The 13,825-nt window shown below is 47.8% G+C and overlaps 1 protein-coding gene across 1 annotated transcript in view; it reads left to right on the top strand.

Annotated features, from left to right (window-relative positions):
• The window catches only part of srp14 (signal recognition particle 14), a 106,401-nt gene that overhangs the window by 88,661 nt on the left and 3,915 nt on the right, over positions 1-13,825 (top strand). Inside the window, exons 2-5 of the mRNA XM_078233450.1 lie at positions 6,719-6,753; positions 8,140-8,212; positions 10,525-10,637; positions 11,750-11,782. Of these exons, the coding sequence (XP_078089576.1) occupies positions 6,730-6,753; positions 8,140-8,212; positions 10,525-10,637; positions 11,750-11,782 (243 nt within the window). The 5' untranslated portion in view covers positions 6,719-6,729. The remainder of the gene's footprint in view (positions 1-6,718; positions 6,754-8,139; positions 8,213-10,524; positions 10,638-11,749; positions 11,783-13,825) is intronic.

Genomic DNA, 13,825 nt, shown 5'->3' with positions numbered 1-13,825 from the left:
GAAGGGCCTGTTCCTGTGCTGTATTGTTCTTTGTTTGTTCAAGATGTGGAAGACGTTGACTAGGCCCACACTTACTGCTCATCCCTTGTCTCTCTGATTGGTGGTGATAGTGTTGAACTTCATGCTTTCTAATATAGACGAGAAGCAAACACTTCACCTATGAGAGTGAGACTGACTATGTTATAGATGGTATAGGGATGGGCTGGGATCGATTGGATTCGGGTACAATAGCGCGAGTAGGTTCGGGGCACTTTGGAATAGGTAGAGAGACTAAATCATAGAATCCTACAGCGCAGAAGGAGGCCATTCAGTCAATCACGCCTGCACCGACAACAATCCCACACAGACCCTATCCCCGTAACCCCATATATTTACCCTGCTGACCCCTCCTGACACTAAGGGGCAATTTACCATGGTCAGCCAACCTAACCTGCACATCTTTGGACTGTGGAAGGAAACCGGAGCACCCGGAGGAAACCCACGCAGACAGGAGAGAACGTGCAGACTTCACACAGACAGTGACCCAAGGTCAGAATTGAACCCTGGTCCCCAGTGCTGTGAGGCAGCAGTGCTAACCACTGTGCCACCTTGCTGCCCATAAATGAGTTAGGGGTACACTAAGGGGGCAGAGAGGAGCCAGATTAGGAGTATACTCAGGGGCAGAGAGGAGCTGGGTTAGTAGTATATTGGGTGGTTGGAGAGGGGGGGAAGGGGGGGTGCTGTGGTTGGTGAGGGGGGGGGCAGTGGTGGTGAGATTATCCAGGTTAGAGGTATATTTAGAGGGTAGAGTGGCCAGGTTAGGTTACGCTGGAGGAAACATGCTGAGTTAGGTGATGGTACAGAGAGCCCATGGAGTTGGGGAACGGTGGGTGCCTCGGGCCCCGAGTGGCTGATTTGGGAGTTATGGCCGCATGCCTTCATCTAAGAAAACATAGAAATAAGTCGATGAAAATTCAAAGCCCTTAGACATGTTTAGACGTGTACTCAATGTGGTGCAGCCGACATACACCGTACGCAAAGAGCTGCATTGTATCAAATATAACTGAGATAGGAAGGAATGGAAACCTCAGTGGCACATTGTTGCTTTAGTTTGTCCCTTCCTTCATGTTAGAATAGAATCATAGAATCTACAGTGCAGAAGGAGGCCATTCGGCCCGAGTCTGCACCAACCACAATCGCACCCAGGCTCAACTCCCATAACTCCATTTATTATTTACCCTGCTAATCCCCAGGCCCTCAGGTCAATTTAGCATAGCCAATCAACCTAACCCGCACTTCGTTGGAGTGTGGGAGGAAACCAGAGCACCCGGACAAAACCCACACAGGCATGGGGAGACTGTTGGCGACGTTTCTCCCATTGCCACCCGCAAGTTTTCTGGCGGGTCCGATCGGGAAAATCGCCTGTCAGCCATTCCGCGGGATTTGTGCATGCATTCCCAACGCATGCATTCCCGACGCATGCGCGTCTCCCAGAGCCAGGGAACAGGTGCAGTCGGGACCGCGCTGGAAACCAATGGGAAGAGAGGTAAGAGATTTAAATCTGTTTTTGATCAATTTTAAATGTAGTTTAAATGTGATTATCGGGCCCGGCATGGAACTTGCCAGGTCTGATAGCATCTCCCACCCTGCCAGTAGTACTTCACTCCAGCCGGGTTTAGAGTAGCTCCCCACATTCGGGGAACTAGTGGGAGACCCCGCCGGAGTGAAGGGGGGGCAATCGGGGCTCCCCAGGAGGTCGGGCGGCAAGGGATGGTGCCCCCTGGGCATGGGCACCCTGGCAGAGCCAGCCTGTGCCCCTGGCACTGCCACAGGGCAAATTGCCTATGCCTTGGGGGGCACCTTGGCACTGCCCAGCAGGCAATGGGCAGTGCCAAGGGGCAGAGTCTAGTATGGGCGGGGCCTAGGGGCGATCAGTGGGGTTGGGGGAGTCCCGCTGCCACTTTGCATGGGGTTCGGTCTGGGCTGGAGGGAGGCCAGCGATTGGGGCAGGTGTGGGGGCGGGGGGGGTGGGGGGTGGTTGAGCTACAGGAGGGGGCCTGCCTCGCGGGTGGCAGGGTTGGGGTCTGACCCCAGGGAAGGTCAGTGGGGGGGGGGGTCTACTGGGGTGAGGAGGGTGGGGGGATCGCCACTGCTGTGGGGGTTGGTGGACTGTGCATTGGAGCGCTCCGGGACTGGCGGGGGGGGGGGGGGTGGGGGGAGGGGTTAGACCTGGCCCGGGAATTGTTGTGGGGGCCACGATTGGGCCGTGGGGGGAGCTGGAAGGGCAGCACTGCGAGGGTCCCCGGCTGGCCACAGATTGAGCTGGCCAGAAAACAGGGCGCCAGATCGGGAGCCACTGTGCATGCGCAAGGTTCCAGAACTGTCAGAGTCCGGCGCGAGTAAGCCCCATCCCCCTGGGTTTTTAATGAGATTCACGATTGTGATCTCTGCAGTGAACAGAGTGCGGAGGTTGAGGTCTGAATCTGCACTGAAAAAACAGTCATGATCTAGAACAGTTTTCCCACCAATTCAGCACTTTTGGGAGAATCACCCCCGTTATTCTTGTCACTTGCAAATGTTTTCCCTCTCTGTTCTCTTCAAGACACTCTTCATTCTGAGGTGTTCTTCCACCAGATACCATGGTCCTCTGGCTCGATCTAATATCATTCCCTCATTCTCCACATGTAGTCATTGACAACTGACAATTCCTTCACCAGCGACCGTACAGAAAAGCTGTATCACTCTCATTTGATGCTCACCCATTGCCAACTGGGCAGCGATCATGAGCAGGAACCCTGGCCGATCTGTTTATTTGTCCTCACCAGACCCAAAGCAATGAGGGTTTACACTTCACTTGACTTAAAGGTAAGTTTCAGGGCTACAACAAGTGATTATCGAGCAGGGCAAGAGTCTTCACAACAGAGGGAGGATCTTTAACAGCCCTGAGTGAGCTGGGAAATAAAGGTGCAGTAAGGAGCCACACAATCTTGGGACTGTGCTTAGTGGACTGTAAAGGACCTCAGTGGCTTTGGACTAGGGAAGTTAGGTGGGGGCATAAGCTGTGAGGAGGAGGCAAAGAGGTTGTAAAGGGATTTGATTTGATTTGATGTATTATTGTCACATGTATTAGTATACAGTGAAAAGTATTGTTTCTTGCATGCTATACAAAGCATACCCTTCATAGAGAAGGACATGAGAGTGCAGGGTGTAGTGTTACATAGCTAGGGTGTAGAGAAAGATCAACTTAATGCGAGGTAGGTCCATTCAAAAGTCTGATGATGGCAGGGAAGAAGCTGTTCTTGAGTCGGTTGGTACGTGACCTCAGACTTTTGTATCTTTTTCCTGATGGAAGAAGGTGGAAGAGAGAATGTCCGGGGTGCGTGGGATCCTTAATTATGCTGGCTGCTTTGCCGAGGCAGCGGGAAGTGTAGACAGAGTCAATGGATGGGAGGCTGGTTTGCATGATGGACTGGGTTTCGTTCACAACCCTTTGTAGTTTCTTGTAGTCTTGGACAGAGCAGGAGCCATACCAAGCTTTGATACAACCAGAAAGAATGTTTTCTATGATGCATGTTGGTGAGAGTCGTAGCAGATATGTCAAATGATTGTCTATGAGTATGTTATGGATTAATATTACTTATTGTACTACATCACCAAATTGCAGCACCTGCTGTCATGAGGGTTTTTCAATAAACCACGGTGGCACAGTCGTTAACATTGCTATCTCACAGTGCCAGGGACCCGGGTTCAGTTCCCGGCCTCGGTCACTAACTGTGTGGTCTGTATGTTCTCCCCATGTCCGCGTGGGTTTCCTCCGGGTGCTCCTGGTCCTCCCACAGTCCAAAGATGTGTGGGTTAGGTGGATAGGCCATGTAAATTGCCCCTTAGTGTCAAGGGGATGAGGAGAGTAAATGTGTGGGGTTACGAGGATAGGGCCTGTGTGGGATTATTGTCAGTGCAGACTTGATGGGGCGGAATGTCCTCGTTCTGTACTGGAGGAATTCTATGATTTATCTAATTATCTAAATAATTCAGTTGAATAGGCATTGTAACAACAAGGGACTTCTCATCAGTTCCTGGCTAACATATCACCCTAAAGCAACACGACAGGTGGATAAGCTGGATGTTATGGGCACATTGGAGTCTCACATTAATATTCTCCAAATTCACAGATAAACACAGTCCCTAGTAACCTAACGTTAACACCCTAAACCCAGTCCCAAAACCTCCCTTTAACACCCAGAGCATGGAGTTTAATGTGTTGTGAAGTTGAGTTTGGAAAGATGTGAAGAATGTTTGTAAAGAATGTAAAATACCAGGAGAACAATGGTGCATGGACCCTTTAAAAGCTGGTTTTGAGTTCAATGCTGAGATGTTTAAAACAGTAAGAGTTTTAACAACACCAGGTTAAAGTCCAACAGGTTTATTTGGTAGCAAATGCCATTAGCTTTCAGAGCGCTGCTCCTTCGTCAGATGGAATGGAAATCTGTTCTCAAACAGAGACACAAAATCAAGTTACAGAATACTGATTAGAATGCGAATCTCTGCAGCCAACCAGGTCTTAAAGATACAGACAATGTAAGTGGAGAGAGCATTAAGCACAGGTTAAAGAGATGTGTATTGTCTCCAGACAGGACAGCCAGTGAGATTCTGCAAGTCCAGGAGGCAAGCTGTGGGAGTTACTGATAATATGACATGAACCTAAGATCCCGGTTGAGGCCGTCCTCATGTGTGCGGAACTTGGCTATCAGTTTCTGCTCAGCGACTCTGCGCTGTCGTGTGTCGTGAAGGCCGCCTTGGAGAACGCTTACCTGAAGATCAGAGGCTGAATGCCCGTGTTTACCCCAGTCCAATGCCGGCATCTCCACGAAATGTTTAAAATGCAGAGGCACACAGGGTATGAAGTTCGCAACATTTGTTGCAGAGACCAAAATATCAGGCTTGCCTTGGTAACAGGCTCTGTAGGGTTTTTCCATTCTGACAGCCTATCAGTTTAAAGAAGACACTCAGCAATCAGGAACCTATCAAATTTGAATTTGCTGTTGTTGTCAGCCTCAGACCAATCCGGGTACAGGGAATGGATAGGTCATCAAGAGTATAAACAGGGTATCAACTCAGAAAGACCTTACAGACAGAGAAATCAACGGAAAAACTCCAAAAGCCATCAGACCTGGTTGTATCCATATTTTTTGAGAATGACTAAAATTTTGTTACTACTATTTTGGTACTGAATGGTCCTGTCCTTGTATTTATTTGGATGGCATTACAGTTGAAACTTCCTTCAATTAATATGTTATTTGATTAGTTAGAGTTCCAGTTGGTTAACTAAAATAATTTGTTAATTATTCACTTAAAGTAAGTGTTAACGAACCTCTAATCATTAATGTAAAACAGTTAACACCTTCCTCAACACTTTTTACCAGATTACAAAGCGAGGTAAAGGGGATTAACCTCTGCGTTGTAGAAAATGCCACAACATGAGAGTGTAAGCAAACCCAATTCCAATTCTAAACAGCTGAATGAAACCAGAAACTTAACTCAATTCCCAAGAATAATGAACACCCTAACCCAAACCCCCACACAATCCCAATAATAAACACACTTAACCGAGCATAACCCCAATTATAAACCATAACCAGTAACCCAACCTCAATAATAAACATTATAACCTTAAACCCAATCCCAAAAATAAACACTCCAACCCTAAACCCAATAATAAACACTCTCACCCTAACCCCAACCCAAATAATAAACATTATAACCCTAAACCCAACCCCAATAATAAACACTCTAACCCTTAACCCAACCCCAATAATAAACACTCTAACCCTAAACCCAACCCCAATAAGAAAAAAACACTCTCACCCTTAACCCAACAATAAACACTCTAACCCTAAACCCAACCCCAATAATAAACACTCTAACCCTAACCCCAACCCAAATAGTAAACACTCTAACCCTAACCCTAAACCCAACCCAAATAATAAACACCCTAACCCTAAACCCAACCCAAATAATAAACACTCTAACCCTAAACCCAAATAATAAACACTCTAACCCTAAACCCAACCCCAATAATAAACACTCTCACCCTAAACCCAACCCCAATAATAAACACACCCACCCTAAACCCAACCCCAATAATAAACACTCTCATCCTAAACCCAACCCCAATAATAAACACTCTCACCCTAAACCCAACCCCAATAATAAACACTCTCACCCTAAACCCAACCCCAATAATAAACACACCCACCCTAAACCCAACCCCAATAATAAACACTCTCACCCTAAACCCAACCCCAATAATAAACACTCTCACCCTAAACCCAACCCCAATAAGAAACACTCTCACCCTAAACCCAACCCCAATAATAAACACACCCACCCTAAACCCAACCCCAATAATAAACACTCTCACCCTAAACCCAACCCCAATAATAAACACTCTCACCCTAAACCCAACCCCAATAATAAACACTAACCCTAAACCCAACCCCAATAATAAACACTCTAACCCTAAACCTAATCCTATGTTTGTTGACACTAACAGGCTGCTGTCAATCAGCACAGTGAGAGCTCCTGGCTCTGCCCCTGCTGGAATTGTTGTGTGCGGCCGGGCGCCGCAACCTGAGAATTATTTGCGCATCGATAAAAACACGGGCATCTGCTTCCCCCAGTGCTGCTCGGTCGGCTGGTGCAGTGACGTGTTTCCGGCGGCTTCCGGTGCAGTGGAGCTGTGAGGGTGACATGGTGCTGCTGGAGAGTGACTCGGTGAGAGGCGGAGCGGGGAGTGTCCGGCTGGGGGAGGGATTAGCCCTGCGGGGAAGCATTGAGGCAGTGTGGAGGGGGGCAGTATTTGGGGGGGGGTGGACTGTTAGCCCTGGGGGAGGGGGCAGTATTTGGGGGAGGGGAGTTTGGGCTGGGTTGTTAACACTGGGGGAGGGGGGAGTTGGGCTGTTAGCCCTGGGGGGAGGGGGGGAGTTGGGCTGTTAGCCCTGGGGGGAGGGGGGGCAGTATTTGGGGGGGGGGGGGGGAGTTGGGCTGTTAGCCCTGGGGGGAGGGGGGGGCAGTATTTGGGGGGGGGGGGAGTTGGGCTGTTAGCCCTGGGGGGGAGGGGGGCAGTATTTGGGGGGGGGGGTATGGGCTGGGTTGTTAACACTGGGGGAGGGGGCAGTATTTGGGGGGGGGGGTATGGGCTGGGCTGTTAGCCCTGGGGGGAGGGGGGCAGTATTTGGGGGTTTTGGGCTGGGCTGTTAGCCCTGGGGGAGGGGGGCAGTTGGGCAGCATTGAGGCAGTGTGGAGATGGGGCTATTAGCCCTAGGGGAGTAGAGGGCTGGGCAGGGGTTAGGGTGGGGTGCTACCTATGAGCTGGGAGCGGTTTGGGCAGGTGTTGGGGTGGGGGATTTGCCCTGGGGACTGGTGGTGGTGCAGTACTGGGGCAGAGTGGGCATCTAACACTGAGGGTTGCAGATGAGTAACACTAAAACCTAGGGATTCATAGAGCATGGAAACAGGCCCTTCAGCCCAACATGTCCATGCTGCCCCTTTTTTCCACTAAACTAGTCCCAATTGCCTGCATTTGGCCCATATACCTCTGCCCATCTCGCCCATGTAACTGTCTAAATGCTTTTTAAAAGACAAAATTGTACCTGCCGCTACTACTACTTCTAGCAGCTTGTTCTAGACACCACCCTCCGTGTGAAAAAATTGCTCCTGTGGACCCTTTTGTATCTCTCCCCCCTAACCCTCTAGTTTTAGACTCCCCTACCTTTGGGAAAAGATACTGACTAGTTGATCTATGCCCCTCATTATTTTATAGTCCTCTATAAGATCACCCCTAAGCCTCCTACACTCCACGGAAAAAAGTCCCAGTCTATCCAACCTCTCCTTATAACTCAAAACCATCAAGTCCCAGTAGCATCCTAGTAAATCTTTTGCACTCTTGCTACTTTGATAATATCCTTCCTATAATAGAGTGACCAGAACTGTACACGTTATTGCAAGTGTGGCCTTACTAATGTCTTGTGCAACAAGATGTCCCAACTCCTGTATTCAGTGTTCTGACTGGGGTAGAATTGGGGTTGTGAGGGGTGGGGTTAATCTCGCAGTGGAAGGGGGTGCAGCATACTGATACTGATTGCTTTCTCTCCCCACTAGTTTCTGACTGAGCTGACCCGGCTTTTCCAGAAATGCCGAAACTCTGGAAGTATTTACCTGACCATGAAGAAATGTGAGTTTAAATGCGCACATGGTCTGTTTTGTATTGGAAACAGGAGGAGTCCATTCAGTATCAATTGTATATCAACTTTGTTTAGTAGCATGTGTTAACTGGGGAGTTACTTGGGCCCCGATACTGAAACCATGATTATTGGATTAGGAGATTTGCTTATGTTACATCTATAAAGATTTATTTACAAAATGCATGTAAAGATTGGCTTCAGTTCTAACAGGCTTTTTGGAATAGACCATTCAGCCCATTTTATCCTATCCCACCGCTTAATTCAATCATCCAGATTTGCAACAGCTCCATTTGCCTGCATATCCTGTGATGCTCTTGCTTTGCAAGACTGGCTTTTCCTTTTGTGGGGGGCCTGGGGCGGGGGGGTATGTGTGTGTGTCCTGGTGAGAGGAGAGAAAATCTTCCAAATTATCTCTACCTTTGTACATAAAAATACAGCTTCTTGATGTCCTAAACCAACTAGCACTTATTTTCATATTTGTGCTCCCTTGCTCTGGATTCCCTGACTGATATTCATTGATGGTACAGAACAGCAAAATATCTACAGCTGTGCCCATTCTGAGCTGAGTATAAGATAGTAAGCAGGAGTAGGCAATTCGGCCCTTTGAGCCAGCTGCATCATTCTGTAAGTTCATGTTTAAAGTTTATTTATTAGTGTCACAAGTCGGCTTACATTAACACTGCAATGAAATTACTGTGGAAATTCCCTAGTCGCCACACTCCAGTGCCAGTTCGGGTACTCTGAGGGAGCATTTAGCATGGCCAATGCATCTAACTAACACGTCTTTTGGACTGAGAGGAAACCGGAGCACCTGGAGGAAACCCACACAGCACCAGGGTTCGATTCCTGGCTTGGGTCACTGTCTGTGTGGAGTTTGCACATTCTCCCCGTGTCTGCGTGGGTTTCCTCCCACAGTCCGAAAGACATGTTGGGTAGGTGCATTGGCCATGCTAAATTCTCCCTCAGTGTACCCGAACTGGCACTGGAGTGTGGCGACTAGGGGATTTTCACAGTAACGTCATTGCAGTGTTAATGTAAGCCTGCTTGTGACACTGATAGATAAACTCAAAAACTGTCTAATTCAGCCTTGAAAATATTCAATGCCCTCATTCTCCACGACTCTCTGGGAAAGAATGCCAAAGATTAACGACCCTCTGAGAAGAAATTCCTCCTCATCTTTGTCTTTTTTTTTTTAAACAATGGCTCTAATTCTAGATTCCTTAATGAGGGAAACATTCTCCTGTCATCTACCTTGTCAAACCCCCTCTGGGATCTTATTCAATCAGATCACTTCTCATTCTTCAGAACTCAAATGTGCATAGGCCTAACCTACAATCTTTCTTCATAAGACAACCTCTGCATCCCAGGATTCAGCCTGGTGAACCTTCTCTGAACTGTCTCCGATGGGAGTCTATCCCTCTTTAAGTAAGGAGATCAAAGCTGTACACCGTACTCCTAGGTGTGGTGTAGCAGTGCCCTGTACAGTTGTAGCAAGACTTCCCCATTTTTATCTGCCACCCCCTTGCAATAAAGATCCCACAAATAATTTACATTCCTAATTACTTGCTGTACCTGCATGCTAACTTGTTTGATTCAAGTACAAGACACCCAGATCCCCCTTTACTATTCTGCTATTTCTTTGCAATTGAATAATATCCTGCTTTTCTATTCTTCTGTCAAAGTGGACAAGTTCACATTTTCCCACATGATGCCAGATTTCTGCCTATTCACTTAACCTATCTATCTGTATTTCTTTGCAGATTCTGTGTCCTCCTCATAACTTCTGTTCCTGCCTATCTTTGTATCCTCAGCAAGTCTGGCTATAATACAGTTGGTTCCTTCATCCAAGTCATCAATACAGATCATAAATAGTTGCGTCCCCAGCACCGACCCCCATGGTGCTCCACTAGTTTCAGTTTGTCAAGTTCAAAATGACCCTGATTCTCTTCCTGTTACTTAGCCTATCCTCTATATATTCTAATATTATCACCCCCAACACCCTCCTCTCTTATCTTTTGCAGTAAACTTTTATGTAGCACCTTATTGAAATCCAATTACACTGCATCTACTGATTTCCCAATATCCACCCTGCTTTGTTACATCCTGAAAATCCCTTGTATGTTTTTCACTTTCAATAACCATGTTGACTCTGCCTGATTGTATTGTGATGTGGAAGTGGCCATGATTGAAAGACCAGACACTCTGGAGGGCTGAAGGATGGTACACAGCTTGGGAGAGGCATAAACTATGGAATGTGTGAATTGGAGAGACTGGGCAGAATTTAATATCTACCTTTCTGTAGATGATGGTCGGACAAAGCCAGTCCCACGGAAGGGAAACCCTGATACTTTTGATCCCGCTGACAATAAGTGTCTCCTGAGGGCAACTGATGGGAAGAAGAAGATCAGCACAGTGGTAAGTGGTGGGAGAGCTGTATATCATAGAATCCCTACAGTGCACAAGGAGGCCATTCGGCCCATCCAGTTTGCACGGACTCTCCGACAGAGCATCCCACTCAGGTCCTTTCCTGTTACCCCACGTATTTACCCCACTAATCTCCCCTAACTTGCAGATTTGGGACACTTGGGCAATTTAGCATGGTCAGTCCACCTGACCTGCACATCTTTGGCGTGTGGGAGGAAACTGGAGGAAGCCCACGCAGACACAGGGAGAATGGGCAGACTCTGCACAGTGACCCTGGAGGGCTGAAGGATGTTACACAGGTGGGGAGAGGCATAAACTATGGAATGTGTGAATTGGAGAGACTGGGCAGAATTTAACATCTATCTTTCTGTAGATGGTTGGACAAAGCCAGTCGCATGGAAGGGAAACCCTGATACCTTTGACCCTGCTGACAATAAGTGTCTCCCGGGGGCAACTGATGGTGACCCAAGGCTGGAATTAAACCCATGTCCCTGGCACTGAGATAGTGATGCTAACTGCTGTGCCACCGTGCGGCCCTAGCTGGCTTTAGCTAATACCTGAATAGGCCATATATTGTCCTCTTTCCCCCCCCCGCGCCCCACCCCTCCTCCCCTGACACAACCATTCAGCCAAATCTAGGCTGATCTATATCTTGGTGCATGTATCTACTTTTGCTCCAGATCCCTTTATAACTTGCCTAATAAAAACCCATCGAGTGCAGACTTTAAGACCATAAGACCATAAGACATAGGAGCGGAAGTAAGGCCATTCGGCCCATCGAGTCCACTCCACCATTCAATCATGGTTGATTTCAACTCCATTTACCCGCTCTCTCCCCATAGCCCTTAATTCCTCGAGAAATCAAGATAAGACAAGTTAAGATTTCAGTTTGTTCCCAGCAGCCATTTGGGGGAAGAAGGTTCCAGAGTCTTTTCCCCTGTGGGCATGCTCTGAACAAGGTAGGAGGGACATCCACTTGTAATAGATGTGCTTGGATGTGTAGCTGTTTACACAGATTGAGGTGTTCAGGCAGCAGTACGAAGCCAGTGGTTGTTCCCTGGATAATGCATGTTCACATTTAAATAACTTCTTTTTACTTCCAGATAAGCTCCAAAGAAGTGAACAGGTTCCAGATGGTAAGTCTGTAATCTCGCTCTGTGCATAGTGTGCCATTGATGTGAATCATTGCACGTAACCGGCACGGTAGCACAGTGGTTAGCACTGCTGCTTCACAGCTCCAGGGACCTGGGTTCGATTCCCGGCTTGGGTCACTGTCTGTGTGGAGTTTGCACATTCTCCTCGTGTCTGCGTGGGTTTCCTCCGGGTGCTCCGGTTTCCTCCCACAGTCCAAAGATGTGCAGGTTAGGTTGATTGGCCATGCTTAAATTGCCCTTAGTGTCCTGGAATGCATAGGTTAGAGGGATTGGTGGGTAAATATGTAGTGATGTGGGGGTAGGGCCTGGGTGGGATTGTGGTCGGTGCAGACTCGATGGGCCGAATGGCCTCTCTCTGCTGTAGGGTTTCTAAGATTTCTAAGATTCTAACCTGAAAGGCTAACATGACCAACGCATTAAGATAAAGGCAAAGTACTGTGGATGCTGGTATCTGAAACGGAAAATGCTGGTAAATCTCGGCAGGTCATACAGCATCTGTGGAGAGAGAATAAAGCCAACGTGTCAGAGTGACGAAGGGTCATCTTGATTCGAAATGTTGCCTCTATCCTCTCTCCACAGATGCTGTCAAACTGGCTGAGATTTTCCAACATTTTCTGTTTTTGTTACGACAAATGCACTAGCTGTTCAACAAACGGCAGGAGTCATGGTTGTGGATAGTTGCTTCTCCTTACAAGCCCCTGTGAGACTATGTTGCAAGGATAGTGGGGGACAAGATTGCAGTGGGGACGGTTCCTGAAATCTGCTATAATTATACTAGCTGCAAAAGGCCTTGGCGATGGGGAAATGTAGATAGATATTTACAACCCTTTACAATTAGTGTGATTGCCCCAACAAATCTTTATGCACACACTGGTCTTCAGTCTTCTGCTTACTGAATGAGCACTCATTTAGCTGGGATGACCAGCAACTTTTGATAACTCTTAATAAGAATAGATTCAACCCCTCAACCTCTTCTGTCATTCAGTCAGGTCACAGCTGATCTGTACCTCAACCCCATTCACCACCTTTGCTCTGTATCCTTTCCATAAATCACCAAAATATATCTAAGATTTGAAAACCCATTGTTTTCCTGGCATCAGCAACCTTTTGAACAAGAAACATTTCCACATTTCCATTACCCTCTTGTGTGAAAAGTACTTCCTGGTTTTACTATTGAATGGCTGAACCTTTTAACGTCCCCTTGTTCTGGATTTGCCCACCAGCGGAAATAGTTACTGTGTTTACCCATTGGATCCCTTTATCATTTCAAATACCTCCACTGCCTAAATTCAAGGCAATAGAACTCCAATGTTTATGCAAGCTGTTCTCATACTCTACCCAAAGCTCTGGTATAATTCTAGCAAATCTGAACTACCACTGCTCAAAGGCTTGAGTATCTGTCGTAGAATCCCGACGGTGCAGAAGGAGGCCATTTGGCCCATCGAGTCTGCACCGACTCTCTAACAGAGCATCTTACAGTAAGAAGTCTCACAACACCAGGTTAAAGTCCAACTTGGCTATCAGTCTCTGCTCAGCGACTCTGCGCTGTCATGTGTCGTGAAGGCTGCCTTGGAGAACGCTTACCCGAAGATCAGAGGCCGAATGCCCGTGACCGCTGAAGTGTTCCCCAACAGGAAGAGAACACTCTTGCCTGGTGATTGTCGAGCGGTGTTCATTCATCCGTTGTCGTAGCGTCTGCATGGTTTCCCCAGTGTACCATGCCTCGGGGCATCCTTTCCTGCAGCGTATCAGGTAGACAACGTTGGCCAAGTTGCAGGAGTACGTACCGTGTACCTGGTGGGTGGTGTTCTCGCGTGAGATGATGGCATCTGTGTCGATGATCCGGCACGTCTTGCAGAGGTTACTGTAGCAGGGTTGTGTGGTGTCGCGGTCACTGTTCTCGTGAAGGCTGGGTAGTTTGCTGCTCTAGTTCTTCCCTGGAGCGGAGAAGCTACAACATCTCCTCCGGAGCCTTCAACATGTTATTGATTAAGACGAACATCTCGCCAAGGCCATCCCCACACC

Source organism: Mustelus asterias, chromosome 18, assembly GCF_964213995.1.
Source record: "Mustelus asterias chromosome 18, sMusAst1.hap1.1, whole genome shotgun sequence".
Taxonomy (NCBI): Eukaryota; Metazoa; Chordata; class Chondrichthyes; order Carcharhiniformes; family Triakidae; genus Mustelus; species Mustelus asterias.
This window is presented reverse-complemented; position numbering and strand designations above follow the sequence as displayed.